The 19,581-nt window shown below is 43.6% G+C and overlaps 2 protein-coding genes across 8 annotated transcripts; both read right to left on the bottom strand.

Annotated features, from left to right (window-relative positions):
- Positions 1-277: 277 nt before the first annotated feature.
- Positions 278-7,434, bottom strand: CNBP (CCHC-type zinc finger nucleic acid binding protein). 4 transcript variants are annotated; one of them, XM_033140816.1, is made up of 5 exons: positions 7,200-7,434; positions 3,070-3,189; positions 2,200-2,292; positions 1,866-2,064; positions 278-1,424 (listed from the first exon to the last, which is right to left on the bottom strand). In XM_033140816.1, exons 2-5 carry the CDS (start codon positions 3,170-3,172, stop codon positions 1,307-1,309), a joined length of 513 nt encoding a protein of 170 aa, XP_032996707.1. In that variant the 5' UTR covers positions 3,173-3,189; positions 7,200-7,434; the 3' UTR covers positions 278-1,306. The 4 variants fall into 4 exon arrangements, with proteins under 4 accessions (XP_032996707.1, XP_032996705.1, XP_032996704.1 ...); XM_033140814.1 differs by having other exon boundaries at positions 1,866-2,067; positions 7,215-7,432; XM_033140813.1 differs by having other exon boundaries at positions 1,866-2,067; positions 7,200-7,431.
- Positions 7,435-11,990: 4,556 nt separating this feature from the next.
- On the bottom strand, positions 11,991-19,147 carry LOC117041738 (cellular nucleic acid-binding protein). Of its 4 annotated transcripts, none has more exons than XM_033140811.1 (5): positions 18,913-19,147; positions 14,783-14,902; positions 13,913-14,005; positions 13,579-13,777; positions 11,991-13,137 (listed from the first exon to the last, which is right to left on the bottom strand). In XM_033140811.1, exons 2-5 carry the CDS (start codon positions 14,883-14,885, stop codon positions 13,020-13,022), a joined length of 513 nt encoding a protein of 170 aa, XP_032996702.1. In that variant the 5' UTR covers positions 14,886-14,902; positions 18,913-19,147; the 3' UTR covers positions 11,991-13,019. The 4 variants fall into 4 exon arrangements, with proteins under 4 accessions (XP_032996702.1, XP_032996700.1, XP_032996699.1 ...); XM_033140809.1 differs by having other exon boundaries at positions 13,579-13,780; positions 18,928-19,145; XM_033140808.1 differs by having other exon boundaries at positions 13,579-13,780; positions 18,913-19,144.
- Between the last annotated feature and the right edge of the window lie 434 nt (positions 19,148-19,581).

The following is a 19,581-nucleotide window of genomic DNA, read 5'->3' as shown; positions in this document are numbered from 1 at the left end:
GGGCACACACCTACAAGTTTGCCCCTTCACTGCTAGATCCATGTGATTACTTGAATGAAATGTACTCTTCACATACTTCTTTCTCCACCACAAAATGTACTTTGTCCATAATGTAGTTTTCCTAATGTGCAATTTGAAAGACTACAGGATTTTAACACAAGATATATAATTGTGTTCTTGGACAGTATCTTTAGGAATGCTATATATAAAATCATTTTCCTAATGACTGGTCATTCTGCGGTTTGTCAATCTATGCAGAGAAAAAAGAATGCAAATATTGCTGCTGAAGTGATGTATTTGACAATTCTACAGTTTAAATGATACAGGAATTAACTTTGTATAATACAGTTGTGGTACAATAGTCAATGTTCAGCTTTTATTCTTCCATATTTGCCTCTGTAATGTTAATTTGTACTATGTATCTGAAAAATAAACCCCAAACAAAAAACTTCAGCCAAACTCCCCTTCCTCCTCCAGCTTTATTGATAGTTTAAAATTACATTTCTATATTCTAGGACTTCAATTGCTTTTACCATCTGACTTTAAAAACTGATTACAAGCAAATGAAACTCAACAGTTGTCTAAGTGATATAGTATACAAAAATAACATCTTGATTTCTGTGAAAATGCATTTCTTTGCAAGTCCTGAATAGCTCCAAATTGTGTATGCTCTAAAGCACTGATGTTCTGGGTTTGATTTAATTTGAAATATTTAATGTTTCCCATTACCTTGTTATCTCATATTAGACATTCATTCATTTATTGTATTACTGTTACTTCAGTTCTCGATTTCTCCCTCACTCTCGTGGCCATTAACAGGCATGTGCATTGTTTTGTTTATCCCACTTAGCTATACGCTCTAGGTAAGGCCTGATACAGATACTCGGTGTTATAACAGTTATTGAGGTCAGATAATCCAAGGCCATTATTGTAATTAGTTACTGTGGAAGTTCAGACGCTTCCAGTTTGTTTTCCTCCTGCATATGATCACTTCCATGGAACCCAGGGAGGCTTTGCTGGTCTGACTTAACTCTTTCCACTCATCCATCCCTATTCACCAGTGGCACGGAAAGGGGGTTCTTTAACAAAGCATTATACATAACACCTCTACCAAACTAAACATAAACATTTTTGTAGTTAAATGCAGAAAGTCGATTTTTCCACCCCTTTCCTCCTTTTACACGGCAAGTAAAGCTCACTGGCCTGGGAATAGCCTCTATCTGCCAACCTTTGGCCAGTGAAGAGGATTCAGAGAAAAATAATACAACCATCAATCAGAAAAAGGAGGGGCGACAAAGGAAAACAGTTAAGCTGTAGCCTCAATTGTGCATTCCCGTGCAAGGTGTCCTGACTCGCCACAACGATAGCAGTTGACTTCGCTAGTCTTGCTGCAGTTGATGGCTACATGGCCAGTTTCACCACACCTGCAATCAGACAGGACAGAACTTCAGTCCCACACACAAAGTACATCCATAGAAACACTACTGTATAGTATTCCGGACATTGCAGATATGATTCCTATGCCCCGTGTTTTCAGCTTCTTCATAAAATAAACTAATTCTATACTTGTACACCATACCCTTACTGAAACCTAGTCGACCCTAAAAATTTTGGAGTTCACCAAGTGAGCACTGAGGTATGAGCAACTTGAGAAGTTACAAATCATGAGTTCTATGATAAGAGCACAAAATAATTTAATGGGACACAGAAAGAAAATCAATAAACAAATTTTATTACGGTAGAAACCGTTGCAAAAAAGTCCAAATGTTAACTAACCCCATATATTTTATTGTAAATACACAATTTGTTTATAAGAGACCTAAAGGTCAGCATAATGGGATTAATATTCACATTTGTTGATTTACCTATAGCATTTCACTTTGGTGCAGTCCTTTTGGATGTGTCCAAATTCCCCACAAGAATAGCACTTCTGCTCATCTGCATGGTCACAGTCACGAGCCAAGTGGCCAGGTTTGCCACAGTTGTAGCAGCACTGCTCTCTCTCTCTCTTGGGCTCTTTGCAGTCCTTAGCAATATGGCCACCTCTACCGCAGTTATAGCAGGCTTCCACAATAAGAAAAAGGAGACAAACAAGACTATAAAACCTGGAGAGAGTTGCAGAATATGTGCTTAACATTGTGTTATGTCCCATAATTAACTGGCAATGTTTCTCCCCATCCAAACTTTAGAAATATTTACCATCCTCCTGAAGATCACAATCCTTGGCAAGATGACCAGATTCACCACAGCGATAACAGATGTCTGGGAGTGATGATGACATAAACTGGAAGCCTATTTAGAAAGATAAAGCCATTTAACAATTCAGTGGTGGTACTACATGTACTATAGTTAAACCACATAATGGGACAAAAAAAGAGCATACCAATTTCTTTTTGCTCACTCTATTGGACTGTAAATAGGAACAAAATTAAAGCGGCTGTGTAAATAAGCCCACAAAAAAACCAGTCAGTCAGCCAGTAAAAAAACAAAACAAAACCAATCATGACATCTCCCAGAGATACTGGCAGAGAAGGAATGACCCTGCTCACCCCTTCCATTGCATTTCCATTATTATGTTGGAGGAAAACTTTTCTTCCTCTGTGGCTCTTTTCAAAACCTAGAGCAGGCATGTCCAACAGGTAGGTCGTGATCTACTGGTAGATCACTGGACGTCTGCAGTAGATCACTGGTTCCCCCCAAAGTAGCTGAACATCTGTGGATCCCCTAAAAAAACCCTCAACATTTTACCTACTCCCTGAAAAAACTCAACCACTTTGACCCGACCCCCCCCATGGGTCTTCCTCTTTCCTAATAAAAGCTCAACAACTTTGACCTGAACCTCAAAATTGGGGGTAGATCACTGCCAGTTTTAAACTCTGTGAGTAGATCACAGTCTCTTGGGAGTTGGCCACCCCTGACCTAGAGGATCAGTCCCTCCCTCCACATACCTACTTATTCACCTACATGGAATTCCTAGCGGCTGTGGCTAGGCTACCAAATGAGTTGTTAAAAGAGACTAACTAATGTTTACTTTCAATTTGTACAGATGCTTTGGGGGTGGGAAAATACCTCTGCCACGGCTTCGCATTCCACGTCCGCGGCCCATTCCAGTAGGGCACTCCCGAGCCCAATGGCCAGTACGCCCACATTTGAAGCACTCGTTGCTGCTCATTGCTGCAATTAGGTTTCCTAAGAAAGAGGGAAAATGTTGTTAGAATAATGTTTTTATATAATATTTACAAGAGCTGAAGTGCTTGATGCCAATTTGTAAACTACCTATAAATACTGTTCAAATGTAAACTGCTTTCATTTTTCACAGTATTGAAACAACTTAACCCAAAATTTCTAACAATACAGTATATTAACCTGTTACAATGTTGTGAACCTCACTTTCCTTTATCTGACTTTTTGCTCATGTACTAATTTCACTATTTACATTTACATCATTCTTTTGTCATTATCTCATCTTCCATACAAGGAGTCCAAGCAATGTAACAGTTCTCCACCCTTCCCTTTATCCCCAGGAGCAGGAGCTCAGGAGATGTAGCTGGTTCTTCTCCACCCGAAAAAATATATCTGCTACCAATTTGAGCAGGGTTGAATAGCCAATACCATTCATATGAATCAAAAACTAGCATCTAAGCCCTTCCTGTCCTATTTTAAGAATCAGCTCTTAAAAGTTATTTGGCACATTCTTGCTGGAACTCAGGGGTACAGATCTCGGAAATATGACATAGACTGCTGTCAGTACCCAACTAGTGTCTCTTCCCCACTCTATACTGGCTCTGACTTAGCTTTTGTCTCCTTTGTTGTTCTTCCACCAGTTTTCCTCTCAAGCCCAATTCTTCTCACATACTGCCTCATTTGGCCTTTCACATGAACCTCTTCCTATGCCTTCTTACCCTTTCATTCATTCCAGTTTCTTCATCTTCCCTCTGCTCCATCTAGGTATAGCCCATCCCTATGACTATTTTTCCAACACATAATCCCCCCCAGGAACCACATGAGGTAAAAATCTCTGATGTGTTATGTCACTTCCTTCAAAGTATAGCCTATTACTTTTTCTTCTGTCTACTTTCAAAATAAATCTCCCCTTCCTGCACCATTTGAATGACTCCAGAGAAGGCAAGCAGGTGCACAGTATAATAATATATAGACTGCCATCTCTGTTAGAAAAAGCTTATATCAATGAACTATTACGGTATTAGCAGGTAAATTTTGTGCCTTGTAAAACTACTGCCTGTTGCCAAATAAGAAATAACTCAGTACATTATAGCACTTGGGCAATTCATGGGTCATGTCCCACATACAGCCCTCACAGACCCACAAAGAGGCAGTGTTTGAAATTCATCAGACACATTTTGTACCTGGTTATCAGCCACTTGCGACCATGTGAAGATGCCCAGGCACTAGGATGACACCTGACACCTCCACCATCTGGAGGTGCATGCCTGGGGATCCTTGGATCTTGGTGTTTTCACACACCAGCAACACATCCTGTAAAATTCTATCTGTTATATTTTATCTGCAGAATCAGAATGAATTTCAGGAACCAAATGTTGTATTGAAAAATACAACTTTAGAGCAGTCTGGCCCCAAAGCTTACATATCTGAATTTCTAACAATGATCACAGGTGCCCAAGGCACCTGCCCCCAACATTTCCTGACCACCACCAAATTCTGCTGCCTTGAGTAAGTGCAATTGTGATGGGAAGCATCATTTTCATGTGCCTTCTACTCCTTGTAAATGGCAGAGGTTACTCGTAGAAGGAAGATGCCTTTCTCCCCATCACAATCAAAAAATAATGAGAGTATATGATAATAGCCCAGCCTTACACTGCTTTTGGCCATATCCAATAGCAAGTGGATTAACTGTTCACCAACCACCCATGTGGCCCTTAGGTGAACTACTCCTACATTATAGGAATATGCTCAAGTTCTCTAATACTCAGGGAGAACATGGGAAATAGGATCAGATTTCCAACTCGCACTATGGTGGGAGGCACTCAGAATGCTTCTGAAATGCAGTGTGAAGGCAATGAAGAGAATTTTACCAGAAAATTATTATAAACACAATTTGATACCTTTCTGATGAAATCTTTATTGTCACTAGGAAGAAATTATTTTCCTCCTTTTGTCCCACATTTATATCACAGCAGACTTTGCCCTGATTTTTCAGTTCTGCAAGTTAATAGCTGCCACTGAAAAAGTCAAGACCCAGCACAGCTTAGGATGGGCATGTCCAAAGTCCGTTTCGGGGACCTAATCTGGCCCGCCAGTCAGTTTAATCCGAACCCTGTGGCAGTTTATTTCCTGGGGTAAAAAAAGCTGAACAACCTTGGTCGGCTCTCCACTTCATCAAATCTGGCCCTCTTTGAAAAAAGTTTGGACACCACTGGCTTAGTAGCTAAGACAAGTATATTTAATTAATAGTTAGCTTTAACAGTTCAGCCAAAGGGACACTCCAACTAGGCAAGGCTTTTAAATAAATGATGTAGGTTGGGCATCTGTTTTTAAATCTGTTTTAGTTTTGGGTGTGCAATTAACCTGAGTTTGTTACAATGTCTTTGATTTCATGGTTCTATGCCTTATTTGTATTCAATTCTTCTCTTATTTAAGCAATTTAAGTAACCCAGATAACTTTGCTATGAGGAAGCATAAAAATGCTTTAAATGACAATGTAAACCTATGTTAAATTCCTAAAGGGCAACAGTGTCAACCTGCTACAAACAAGTAATAATCCTAGAACATTTTAAATGCAAATGAAATTATAGTAGTATAAGCAACTGAGATCTGTATCAATATAAACTTACTTGAGCACTATAAAGCTACCAGATCAGGACGTACACAAGTATGTCACTGCCTTACTTTAAGAGGACCTGCAGTTACCAAGTAGTGAAGAGCATGTTACACAAAATTCAAAAACGTGATTCAGGCAGGATTCAACTGGGAATTTGGTATTTAGTTATGATCTGTGCAAGCAGTAGCAACAGAATCAATAACATGCAAGATTTCCATGTACTTTAGAAATAGTTCTGGTTAATAATGCTCTGGTGCCACTTTTTAAGTCACCTGCTGTTTCAGGCTTCCTCCTCCCAGGTTGTTCCTTAGTAACTGACCTCTCCATCAGAACACAGACTGCCTGGCTCATTTGAACTCTTCCTCAGCTTATTCCTTTAAATAGTACTCAAGTGATACAGAATACTACAATAAAGTCCTTGGCTGTCTCCACTGGATTTTACACTGTCAAGTACGCCAAGCACCGTGCTTGTCCCCAGCGTTACTTAAAGCACCTAGCAGTGTATCACACTTTCGCAGAATGATCAGCGGTTCACACACGCCTTAAGGCTGCAAGCATACCCGCCTTGCTTGAGATCAAGTCCCACGGGAGCCAGCGGGGCTTGTTTTCCAACTGAGGGTCGGGCGCGCCGCCTTTCCCCGACCGAGTGCGCCACACTCACCAATGGGCGGACAGCACCACACGCCATCTTCGAGCGTCACAGACACGGCCGTGAATTACAATGGATCGGCTAAATAGCTGGCTCCTTTTGCGAGTTACTCAGCCGAACACGTGGAGGACGCGCGGGACAGGCGGCGGCGCCATTGGAGACGGGCACCTTTCCCGAACTAGCTCGAGGGCGGCCCCAGGCGGAATGCCTCGCTTTGAGGTCCCGAGCCTCCCCACGAGGACACACTCCTACGACGACTGTTATGGGGAACGGGGAGAGATGAGAGAGCAGCCTCGCGTGCAGAGCGAAGGCCTACTCTCCCTCCGCCTCACGATGTGTCCGCGTCCAACTCCAACCCTCGCGGCCCGTTTGAAATCTCACGCGCAGGCGCGCAGGGCCTGCACAGGGCCCAGACCAAACGAGCGCTTCTCGTGACGGGCAGGACCCGCCCGTCCCGTCTCTCTCCCGAGCGCGGGAGGTGGCCCCCGTCTCCTTCCCTGCCCAGAAGGCGGGAACGAGAAGCCCACCTACCTGCAACCGCCTCAGCCCTCCCGCAAGGAGGTCGATCACAGAGCGCCCTCGGCGAGCCCTTCTTCCCGCCTTCCTCGGAAATAACCGCGGCCGAGTACGGTGTTTTTTTCCCCCCTTTTCCCGCGCAGTAGGCCGGAACGAGCCAGCGCCCTCCTTCCCTCACCCCGCCCAGAGAGCTTTCCTCCTCACCCCCAAACTACGCCAACCCCATCGGCCTACCTCGCCAAGGGTTACCTCTCTCTCGATTTCGGTTCTGTCGTCGGTTGAAGCTGGACCTCCCCCACGCGGCGATGGACTCTCCCCGCTCCTGCTCTCCTGCCCCCACCCTCTTCGCGTGCACGCGACTTGACTTGGCCTCTCTCTCTCTCTTCCACCCGCTGCCGTTGAGTCCCTGCTGGCTGCGCCACACGCGGTTTGCACACGACCCCGCGCACCCTCCCTGCTGATGTGCGCACGGCTCCCTAATTCCGATCACCCCGGCCAATGGCCGCCCGCCGATTCTTCCGCGTGGCCTATCGACGACAGGGCTGGAACGGGCCAATCAGCACCGTGGAGAGGGGGGAGGAGTCCGCCTACCGGAATCTCCTACGTTCATTCTCCTAGCGTGAGCCGAGGGGAGGGACGAAGAAAGGGAGTGGGCGGGAGAGGAGCGCGAGAAGATGCGCTTTTCCCGCTCGCTGCCTTTCTCGGCATCTCGGCTTTTCCACGGGAGGCGCTCGCTTGCTTGCCCGCCAGCCGCCCTGTTGTCGCACCTGAATTGGGAAAGGCGGCGCCTCGCTGTCTTAGTGCGGCGTCGCTCTTCTGAGGGCTGCGGCAGGCGCTCAACACGGTTGTTGAAAAATGTCGCAGCGTACAAAAATACACCAGGAGCGGCCTCCATAGTTTTCCGCGTTACTTTTAAATTTCCCCTCAGGTAGATCTGTAGGTGAAGGGCGGTATACAATTTTTAATAAATATAGAAAAGGCAAAGGATTGGGTTCCACAGTATAATGTGCGAATGTCGCCAGCTCGTGTTCGCAAACAGCATCGTAAAATTAATTTCACCAGTGAGAAACTGCAACTGACTGAGACTCCCACGTCCAGTGAAAACTTGTTGACAAAGCCAAGATCTTCTGCCAGATAATAGATGAAACAGCAGTTAGGCAATGTCTTCTTAGCTTTGCCACTACAGCTTATCATCTCGTATTTCCTTTTTTTGGAAAGGCATGTGGACTGAGTGGAACAAGTGAGTAACATTTGTAACACTTTTAGGCTGAAATCCTAGACTATCATATGGATGGATAAGGGAGAATCTTAAGAGCAGCCAGCAGAATTTGAGATATTTTTGCAGCAGCCAATCAACCAGCTGAACTGGAGAGCAGTTGGCTTGTCAATTCTATTGGCTGCAGCAAAAACTTGCACACAACAAGAAGTAGGGTACATGTATTTTACAACCCCTTGCATGTGAATAGGGTTGCCAATGATTCTGGCTTTGCTGTGCAGATAATAGTGCAGAAAGGACACGAGTTTGGGGGATGACAACACATGGGGTATATTTCAGCAAATTCTCAAAAGCAAAAATGTGGCTCAGGAGCAGCAGCTAATCTGCACTTTAAGGTTCCCTTATTGCCCTAGTGATTCTATGAAAGTGCAGAAAGATTTAAAGCATTTTGTAAAGGATGGTGGGTTTGTTTTTTTTAAAAGCCCCCTTCAGTGCAATTATACTTATCTGTTGAATTCTATATAAGGATAGTGTGCAGTTTTAGGGAGTGAGTCATGTGGATGACATTTGGGCAGACAGAAATGATATCACTAAAAGAAAGATTTACTCAAATAGATTATCAATAAATAAATTAGTTAAACCTCATGTTACTAAATTTCTACATACATTTGGAAAAAAATTATAAAGACAATTTAGCTCCATCAGTTTAGCTGAGGAGCTGTAGTGCCTTGCATACTTTTATATACTAAAAATAGTCCTGGTCTCATTTTAGGAGCATGAGAAATCACAAGCAGAGGGTTAGCAGAATCAGAAAAGGGTGCATGGCTGGGAGTTTTAAAAAGTGGAGGTCTCTGTAGAAGTGAGTAGTGGATTAAAAAGTTATGTGAATATTATCTATAGTTTGGGTTAGAAGAATTTTAATTACATAATATTTATTTCAAACCTTGTTTTTGTATTTTAAAATGTACCACTTTTCAAATACATACTGGGAAAAGTCAACAAATTTTAAAATCTAAAAATAACAATAAAATTAGCCATCTCAACGAATGTTTCATTGCCCTCAGCTCTAGGGAAAACCATGCGCTGTCCGGGCTCCATGCAGTTTTGGAGCCAGACATTTGATAGCCCTGGTTAACTCTGCATTCTAGTGGATCACCAGGGAATCAGCTGAAAGGCCATCAATGTGGGATAAAATATCCCCTACCGCTCTCTGGAAACCATTTGGATCCATTAAGTGGCAGGGGCAGACCATCCAAATCAGTCCCACCTACCTGCAGAGGGGAAGGGTTTAGAAACGGCAGCAGGTGCAGAATTTGGTAGCCAGATTGTTGACTGGGACAGGGCAGTCTGAACATAGAATTCAAATTCTGGCACAACTGAACAAGCTGCCTGGCTCAATTCAAAGTATTAAGTTGACCTGTAACATCTTACGCCTGCTCAGGACCCCAGTGCCTCATGGACAGCCTCTTCTCACATGAACAGTAGAGCAGTACTGTACAGTCCCTTAGTCCCCCTTCCAGGTTACCACCCTCTCTCCAACCTCAGCAACTTTTTTGCTCCTGTGCCAACCAGATTGGAGCCAAAGCAGGACCATTTGAATCTAAAGCTGTTGGCATTATAATCAATCTGGAGGATGCATGTGGTTCCATATTACAACTATGGTATGTTCAATCATGTCAAAATATACTTTCCCACATACTTGATGCATAAGTATGGAGATGCGATCCAGAGTCAACAAAACATATCAGGAGCAAAGGAAGCTGAGCATTAATGGCCTCTGAAAGAGCCTGTTACTATGCAGCTAAGGTCCAGAGGTTCCTGAAGGACTTCTATAGTCACTGCCTCTACCAGGTCCTTTGCTAGGTCACTGTCTGCAACAGGGTGACAGCTGGCCATAAAGCTCTCAAACATCAAAGAATAGTACATAAATAAGGATTTTACATAAATGATACAATTTACATAAATGCTATGAAATTAATAGAACTCAGCACTGCTCTCCCAAAATTCTGTCACCACAAAACCCTTTTTCTGAGCTTGGTCTTAATGCTGGCTGGAGGGGTTCGCACTCAGAAGCTAAAACTATCAGTCCTTCATAACATAAAGAACATCATCAAACAAGGAACCTGTTTTCAAGAATTCACAGCTTAACAAAAAACAAACAACAAGTATCATCCAAACTGTTCTGAGGTAATGCACTAGTCCATGGGTAGGTAAACTAAGGCCCGGGGGCCAGATCTGGCCCAATCACCTTCTATATCAGGCCCATGGACGTTCTGAGAATCAGCGTGTTTTTACATGAGTAGAATGTGTCCTTTTATTTAAAATGCATCTCTGGGTTATTTGTGGGGCATAGTAAGTCGTTCATTTCCCCCCCCAAAAATATAGTCCGGCCCCTCACAAGGTCTGAGGGACAGTGGACCGGCCCCCTGCTGGAAAGGTTTGCTGACCCCTGCACTAGTCCATAATGGTGGTCTCTCCCAATGTGCATGTTAGCCTTCTTAATGCAGTATACAACAGTGGGTTACACATGCAGTTTAAGCACATGCAGTGGTGGTCTTTAAGAGATCCAGCAAAAGTTTGTATTCTGTGATACAGAACAGGTTAATCTCTAATTTAGATCAGACAGATTTAAATGGAATATGGAGCTCAAAAATAAATTTCAGCTAACATGTTGGAGGTCAGCATTACATAATATAAAGTTTTCCTTAGGATCTTTGCCTAAAGTTAATGAAGCAAAATGTTTTGCAGAAGGTTAATTGGATGTTGGCATGGACCTGGTCTAAGCATGTGGGTATTCAAACCAACGATAGGTGCTGGAGGTGTAAGCTGGAGCAAGCAGATTTAATTCATTTGCTTTGGCAGAGCCCAGATGTCAGTTTTTGGAAAGTGGTTCAAACTAGAATACAGTAAGTTTAGTTTTGACTACGTCTTTAGAAATTACTGGTGTAATTGCAATAGCTGTCTTATCTATCAAATAAATGGTGACTGGCAGAGGGAATTATTTTGCGGGGCTGTGCTGACAGCTAAAAGAATAATCTTGAGGTACTGAAAATTTAGAGTGGCACCAAGTATTGTAGTAAAATCTCCTGCAAGCTGGTTGCTCATAAAAGGGTCCCATCTGGTAAAATGCAGAAGGATGGCCACTTCAATTTATATAATTCTAGATATATATACCAGGTAATTGTATGCATGGGACAGAGAAATATTTCTGTTGCTATTGTTGTTATTATTAATAATAGTATTTTCAATTTTCCATTTTTATTTTTGTTTCTTTAAGGAAGAAGGGTGGGTTATGTTTTGATGGGTGAGGAGGAGCAGGAAGTTTGCTGGAGTATTGCTGTTAGAAATTTTATTCCTCTTATTTTAGAGGTCATTGTCTCAATACATATTATTAGACATGCTTTCTAGCACTAATTGCTGCTGTTGGGGTATTTAGAAATTCCATGCAGGCCTGTTTGACTGCAATATCAGCTGACAACATTTATTGGTTTGATATAAGCCACCTTTGGTACCACAGGTAAATGCGAAGGTGGGGCACACACCTACAAGTTTGCCCCTTCACTGCTAGATCCATGTGATTACTTGAATGAAATGTACTCTTCACATACTTCTTTCTCCACCACAAAATGTACTTTGTCCATAATGTAGTTTTCCTAATGTGCAATTTGAAAGACTACAGGATTTTAACACAAGATATATAATTGTGTTCTTGGACAGTATCTTTAGGAATGCTATATATAAAATCATTTTCCTAATGACTGGTCATTCTGCGGTTTGTCAATCTATGCAGAGAAAAAAGAATGCAAATATTGCTGCTGAAGTGATGTATTTGACAATTCTACAGTTTAAATGATACAGGAATTAACTTTGTATAATACAGTTGTGGTACAATAGTCAATGTTCAGCTTTTATTCTTCCATATTTGCCTCTGTAATGTTAATTTGTACTATGTATCTGAAAAATAAACCCCAAACAAAAAACTTCAGCCAAACTCCCCTTCCTCCTCCAGCTTTATTGATAGTTTAAAATTACATTTCTATATTCTAGGACTTCAATTGCTTTTACCATCTGACTTTAAAAACTGATTACAAGCAAATGAAACTCAACAGTTGTCTAAGTGATATAGTATACAAAAATAACATCTTGATTTCTGTGAAAATGCATTTCTTTGCAAGTCCTGAATAGCTCCAAATTGTGTATGCTCTAAAGCACTGATGTTCTGGGTTTGATTTAATTTGAAATATTTAATGTTTCCCATTACCTTGTTATCTCATATTAGACATTCATTCATTTATTGTATTACTGTTACTTCAGTTCTCGATTTCTCCCTCACTCTCGTGGCCATTAACAGGCATGTGCATTGTTTTGTTTATCCCACTTAGCTATACGCTCTAGGTAAGGCCTGATACAGATACTCGGTGTTATAACAGTTATTGAGGTCAGATAATCCAAGGCCATTATTGTAATTAGTTACTGTGGAAGTTCAGACGCTTCCAGTTTGTTTTCCTCCTGCATATGATCACTTCCATGGAACCCAGGGAGGCTTTGCTGGTCTGACTTAACTCTTTCCACTCATCCATCCCTATTCACCAGTGGCACGGAAAGGGGGTTCTTTAACAAAGCATTATACATAACACCTCTACCAAACTAAACATAAACATTTTTGTAGTTAAATGCAGAAAGTCGATTTTTCCACCCCTTTCCTCCTTTTACACGGCAAGTAAAGCTCACTGGCCTGGGAATAGCCTCTATCTGCCAACCTTTGGCCAGTGAAGAGGATTCAGAGAAAAATAATACAACCATCAATCAGAAAAAGGAGGGGCGACAAAGGAAAACAGTTAAGCTGTAGCCTCAATTGTGCATTCCCGTGCAAGGTGTCCTGACTCGCCACAACGATAGCAGTTGACTTCGCTAGTCTTGCTGCAGTTGATGGCTACATGGCCAGTTTCACCACACCTGCAATCAGACAGGACAGAACTTCAGTCCCACACACAAAGTACATCCATAGAAACACTACTGTATAGTATTCCGGACATTGCAGATATGATTCCTATGCCCCGTGTTTTCAGCTTCTTCATAAAATAAACTAATTCTATACTTGTACACCATACCCTTACTGAAACCTAGTCGACCCTAAAAATTTTGGAGTTCACCAAGTGAGCACTGAGGTATGAGCAACTTGAGAAGTTACAAATCATGAGTTCTATGATAAGAGCACAAAATAATTTAATGGGACACAGAAAGAAAATCAATAAACAAATTTTATTACGGTAGAAACCGTTGCAAAAAAGTCCAAATGTTAACTAACCCCATATATTTTATTGTAAATACACAATTTGTTTATAAGAGACCTAAAGGTCAGCATAATGGGATTAATATTCACATTTGTTGATTTACCTATAGCATTTCACTTTGGTGCAGTCCTTTTGGATGTGTCCAAATTCCCCACAAGAATAGCACTTCTGCTCATCTGCATGGTCACAGTCACGAGCCAAGTGGCCAGGTTTGCCACAGTTGTAGCAGCACTGCTCTCTCTCTCTCTTGGGCTCTTTGCAGTCCTTAGCAATATGGCCACCTCTACCGCAGTTATAGCAGGCTTCCACAATAAGAAAAAGGAGACAAACAAGACTATAAAACCTGGAGAGAGTTGCAGAATATGTGCTTAACATTGTGTTATGTCCCATAATTAACTGGCAATGTTTCTCCCCATCCAAACTTTAGAAATATTTACCATCCTCCTGAAGATCACAATCCTTGGCAAGATGACCAGATTCACCACAGCGATAACAGATGTCTGGGAGTGATGATGACATAAACTGGAAGCCTATTTAGAAAGATAAAGCCATTTAACAATTCAGTGGTGGTACTACATGTACTATAGTTAAACCACATAATGGGACAAAAAAAGAGCATACCAATTTCTTTTTGCTCACTCTATTGGACTGTAAATAGGAACAAAATTAAAGCGGCTGTGTAAATAAGCCCACAAAAAAACCAGTCAGTCAGCCAGTAAAAAAACAAAACAAAACCAATCATGACATCTCCCAGAGATACTGGCAGAGAAGGAATGACCCTGCTCACCCCTTCCATTGCATTTCCATTATTATGTTGGAGGAAAACTTTTCTTCCTCTGTGGCTCTTTTCAAAACCTAGAGCAGGCATGTCCAACAGGTAGGTCGTGATCTACTGGTAGATCACTGGACGTCTGCAGTAGATCACTGGTTCCCCCCAAAGTAGCTGAACATCTGTGGATCCCCTAAAAAAACCCTCAACATTTTACCTACTCCCTGAAAAAACTCAACCACTTTGACCCGACCCCCCCCATGGGTCTTCCTCTTTCCTAATAAAAGCTCAACAACTTTGACCTGAACCTCAAAATTGGGGGTAGATCACTGCCAGTTTTAAACTCTGTGAGTAGATCACAGTCTCTTGGGAGTTGGCCACCCCTGACCTAGAGGATCAGTCCCTCCCTCCACATACCTACTTATTCACCTACATGGAATTCCTAGCGGCTGTGGCTAGGCTACCAAATGAGTTGTTAAAAGAGACTAACTAATGTTTACTTTCAATTTGTACAGATGCTTTGGGGGTGGGAAAATACCTCTGCCACGGCTTCGCATTCCACGTCCGCGGCCCATTCCAGTAGGGCACTCCCGAGCCCAATGGCCAGTACGCCCACATTTGAAGCACTCGTTGCTGCTCATTGCTGCAATTAGGTTTCCTAAGAAAGAGGGAAAATGTTGTTAGAATAATGTTTTTATATAATATTTACAAGAGCTGAAGTGCTTGATGCCAATTTGTAAACTACCTATAAATACTGTTCAAATGTAAACTGCTTTCATTTTTCACAGTATTGAAACAACTTAACCCAAAATTTCTAACAATACAGTATATTAACCTGTTACAATGTTGTGAACCTCACTTTCCTTTATCTGACTTTTTGCTCATGTACTAATTTCACTATTTACATTTACATCATTCTTTTGTCATTATCTCATCTTCCATACAAGGAGTCCAAGCAATGTAACAGTTCTCCACCCTTCCCTTTATCCCCAGGAGCAGGAGCTCAGGAGATGTAGCTGGTTCTTCTCCACCCGAAAAAATATATCTGCTACCAATTTGAGCAGGGTTGAATAGCCAATACCATTCATATGAATCAAAAACTAGCATCTAAGCCCTTCCTGTCCTATTTTAAGAATCAGCTCTTAAAAGTTATTTGGCACATTCTTGCTGGAACTCAGGGGTACAGATCTCGGAAATATGACATAGACTGCTGTCAGTACCCAACTAGTGTCTCTTCCCCACTCTATACTGGCTCTGACTTAGCTTTTGTCTCCTTTGTTGTTCTTCCACCAGTTTTCCTCTCAAGCCCAATTCTTCTCACATACTGCCTCATTTGGCCTTTCACATGAACCTCTTCCTATGCCTTCTTACCCTTTCATTCATTCCAGTTTCTTCATCTTCCCTCTGCTCCATCTAGGTATAGCCCATCCCTATGACTATTTTTCCAACACATAATCCCCCCCAGGAACCACATGAGGTAAAAATCTCTGATGTGTTATGTCACTTCCTTCAAAGTATAGCCTATTACTTTTTCTTCTGTCTACTTTCAAAATAAATCTCCCCTTCCTGCACCATTTGAATGACTCCAGAGAAGGCAAGCAGGTGCACAGTATAATAATATATAGACTGCCATCTCTGTTAGAAAAAGCTTATATCAATGAACTATTACGGTATTAGCAGGTAAATTTTGTGCCTTGTAAAACTACTGCCTGTTGCCAAATAAGAAATAACTCAGTACATTATAGCACTTGGGCAATTCATGGGTCATGTCCCACATACAGCCCTCACAGACCCACAAAGAGGCAGTGTTTGAAATTCATCAGACACATTTTGTACCTGGTTATCAGCCACTTGCGACCATGTGAAGATGCCCAGGCACTAGGATGACACCTGACACCTCCACCATCTGGAGGTGCATGCCTGGGGATCCTTGGATCTTGGTGTTTTCACACACCAGCAACACATCCTGTAAAATTCTATCTGTTATATTTTATCTGCAGAATCAGAATGAATTTCAGGAACCAAATGTTGTATTGAAAAATACAACTTTAGAGCAGTCTGGCCCCAAAGCTTACATATCTGAATTTCTAACAATGATCACAGGTGCCCAAGGCACCTGCCCCCAACATTTCCTGACCACCACCAAATTCTGCTGCCTTGAGTAAGTGCAATTGTGATGGGAAGCATCATTTTCATGTGCCTTCTACTCCTTGTAAATGGCAGAGGTTACTCGTAGAAGGAAGATGCCTTTCTCCCCATCACAATCAAAAAATAATGAGAGTATATGATAATAGCCCAGCCTTACACTGCTTTTGGCCATATCCAATAGCAAGTGGATTAACTGTTCACCAACCACCCATGTGGCCCTTAGGTGAACTACTCCTACATTATAGGAATATGCTCAAGTTCTCTAATACTCAGGGAGAACATGGGAAATAGGATCAGATTTCCAACTCGCACTATGGTGGGAGGCACTCAGAATGCTTCTGAAATGCAGTGTGAAGGCAATGAAGAGAATTTTACCAGAAAATTATTATAAACACAATTTGATACCTTTCTGATGAAATCTTTATTGTCACTAGGAAGAAATTATTTTCCTCCTTTTGTCCCACATTTATATCACAGCAGACTTTGCCCTGATTTTTCAGTTCTGCAAGTTAATAGCTGCCACTGAAAAAGTCAAGACCCAGCACAGCTTAGGATGGGCATGTCCAAAGTCCGTTTCGGGGACCTAATCTGGCCCGCCAGTCAGTTTAATCCGAACCCTGTGGCAGTTTATTTCCTGGGGTAAAAAAAGCTGAACAACCTTGGTCGGCTCTCCACTTCATCAAATCTGGCCCTCTTTGAAAAAAGTTTGGACACCACTGGCTTAGTAGCTAAGACAAGTATATTTAATTAATAGTTAGCTTTAACAGTTCAGCCAAAGGGACACTCCAACTAGGCAAGGCTTTTAAATAAATGATGTAGGTTGGGCATCTGTTTTTAAATCTGTTTTAGTTTTGGGTGTGCAATTAACCTGAGTTTGTTACAATGTCTTTGATTTCATGGTTCTATGCCTTATTTGTATTCAATTCTTCTCTTATTTAAGCAATTTAAGTAACCCAGATAACTTTGCTATGAGGAAGCATAAAAATGCTTTAAATGACAATGTAAACCTATGTTAAATTCCTAAAGGGCAACAGTGTCAACCTGCTACAAACAAGTAATAATCCTAGAACATTTTAAATGCAAATGAAATTATAGTAGTATAAGCAACTGAGATCTGTATCAATATAAACTTACTTGAGCACTATAAAGCTACCAGATCAGGACGTACACAAGTATGTCACTGCCTTACTTTAAGAGGACCTGCAGTTACCAAGTAGTGAAGAGCATGTTACACAAAATTCAAAAACGTGATTCAGGCAGGATTCAACTGGGAATTTGGTATTTAGTTATGATCTGTGCAAGCAGTAGCAACAGAATCAATAACATGCAAGATTTCCATGTACTTTAGAAATAGTTCTGGTTAATAATGCTCTGGTGCCACTTTTTAAGTCACCTGCTGTTTCAGGCTTCCTCCTCCCAGGTTGTTCCTTAGTAACTGACCTCTCCATCAGAACACAGACTGCCTGGCTCATTTGAACTCTTCCTCAGCTTATTCCTTTAAATAGTACTCAAGTGATACAGAATACTACAATAAAGTCCTTGGCTGTCTCCACTGGATTTTACACTGTCAAGTACGCCAAGCACCGTGCTTGTCCCCAGCGTTACTTAAAGCACCTAGCAGTGTATCACACTTTCGCAGAATGATCAGCGGTTCACACACGCCTTAAGGCTGCAAGCATACCCGCCTTGCTTGAGATCAAGTCCCACGGGAGCCAGCGGGGCTTGTTTTCCAACTGAGGGTCGGGCGCGCCGCCTTTCCCCGACCGAGTGCGCCACACTCACCAATGGGCGGACAGCACCACACGCCATCTTCGAGCGTCACAGACACGGCCGTGAATTACAATGGATCGGCTAAATAGCTGGCTCCTTTTGCGAGTTACTCAGCCGAACACGTGGAGGACGCGCGGGACAGGCGGCGGCGCCATTGGAGACGGGCACCTTTCCCGAACTAGCTCGAGGGCGGCCCCAGGCGGAATGCCTCGCTTTGAGGTCCCGAGCCTCCCCACGAGGACACACTCCTACGACGACTGTTATGGGGAACGGGGAGAGATGAGAGAGCAGCCTCGCGTGCAGAGCGAAGGCCTACTCTCCCTCCGCCTCACGATGTGTCCGCGTCCAACTCCAACCCTCGCGGCCCGTTTGAAATCTCACGCGCAGGCGCGCAGGGCCTGCACAGGGCCCAGACCAAACGAGCGCTTCTCGTGACGGGCAGGACCCGCCCGTCCCGTCTCTCTCCCGAGCGCGGGAGGTGGCCCCCGTCTCCTTCCCTGCCCAGAAGGCGGGAACGAGAAGCCCACCTACCTGCAACCGCCTCAGCCCTCCCGCAAGGAGGTCGATCACAGAGCGCCCTCGGCGAGCCCTTCTTCCCGCCTTCCTCGGAAATAACCGCGGCCGAGTACGGTGTTTTTTTCCCCCCTTTTCCCGCGCAGTAGGCCGGAACGAGCCAGCGCCCTCCTTCCCTCACCCCGCCCAGAGAGCTTTCCTCCTCACCCCCAAACTACGCCAACCCCATCGGCCTACCTCGCCAAGGGTTACCTCTCTCTCGATTTCGGTTCTGTCGTCGGTTGAAGCTGGACCTCCCCCACGCGGCGATGGACTCTCCCCGCTCCTGCTCTCCTGCCCCCACCCTCTTCGCGTGCACGCGACTTGACTTGGCCTCTCTCTCTCTCTTCCACCCGCTGCCGTTGAGTCCCTGCTGGCTGCGCCACACGCGGTTTGCACACGACCCCGCGCACCCTCCCTGCTGATGTGCGCACGGCTCCCTAATTCCGATCACCCCGGCCAATGGCCGCCCGCCGATTCTTCCGCGTGGCCTATCGACGACAGGGCTGGAACGGGCCAATCAGCACCGTGGAGAGGGGGGAGGAGTCCGCCTACCGGAATCTCCTACGTTCATTCTCCTAGCGTGAGCCGAGGGGAGGGACGAAGAAAGGGAGTGGGCGGGAGAGGAGCGCGAGAAGATGCGCTTTTCCCGCTCGCTGCCTTTCTCGGCATCTCGGCTTTTCCACGGGAGGCGCTCGCTTGCTTGCCCGCCAGCCGCCCTGTTGTCGCACCTGAATTGGGAAAGGCGGCGCCTCGCTGTCTTAGTGCGGCGTCGCTCTTCTGAGGGCTGCGGCAGGCGCTCAACACGGTTGTTGAAAAATGTCGCAGCGTACAAAATACACCAGGAGCGGCCTCCATAGTTTTCCG

The sequence above is a fragment of the Lacerta agilis genome, chromosome 2 (assembly GCF_009819535.1).
Source record: "Lacerta agilis isolate rLacAgi1 chromosome 2, rLacAgi1.pri, whole genome shotgun sequence".
Classification (NCBI taxonomy): domain Eukaryota; kingdom Metazoa; phylum Chordata; class Lepidosauria; order Squamata; family Lacertidae; genus Lacerta; species Lacerta agilis.
This window is presented reverse-complemented; position numbering and strand designations above follow the sequence as displayed.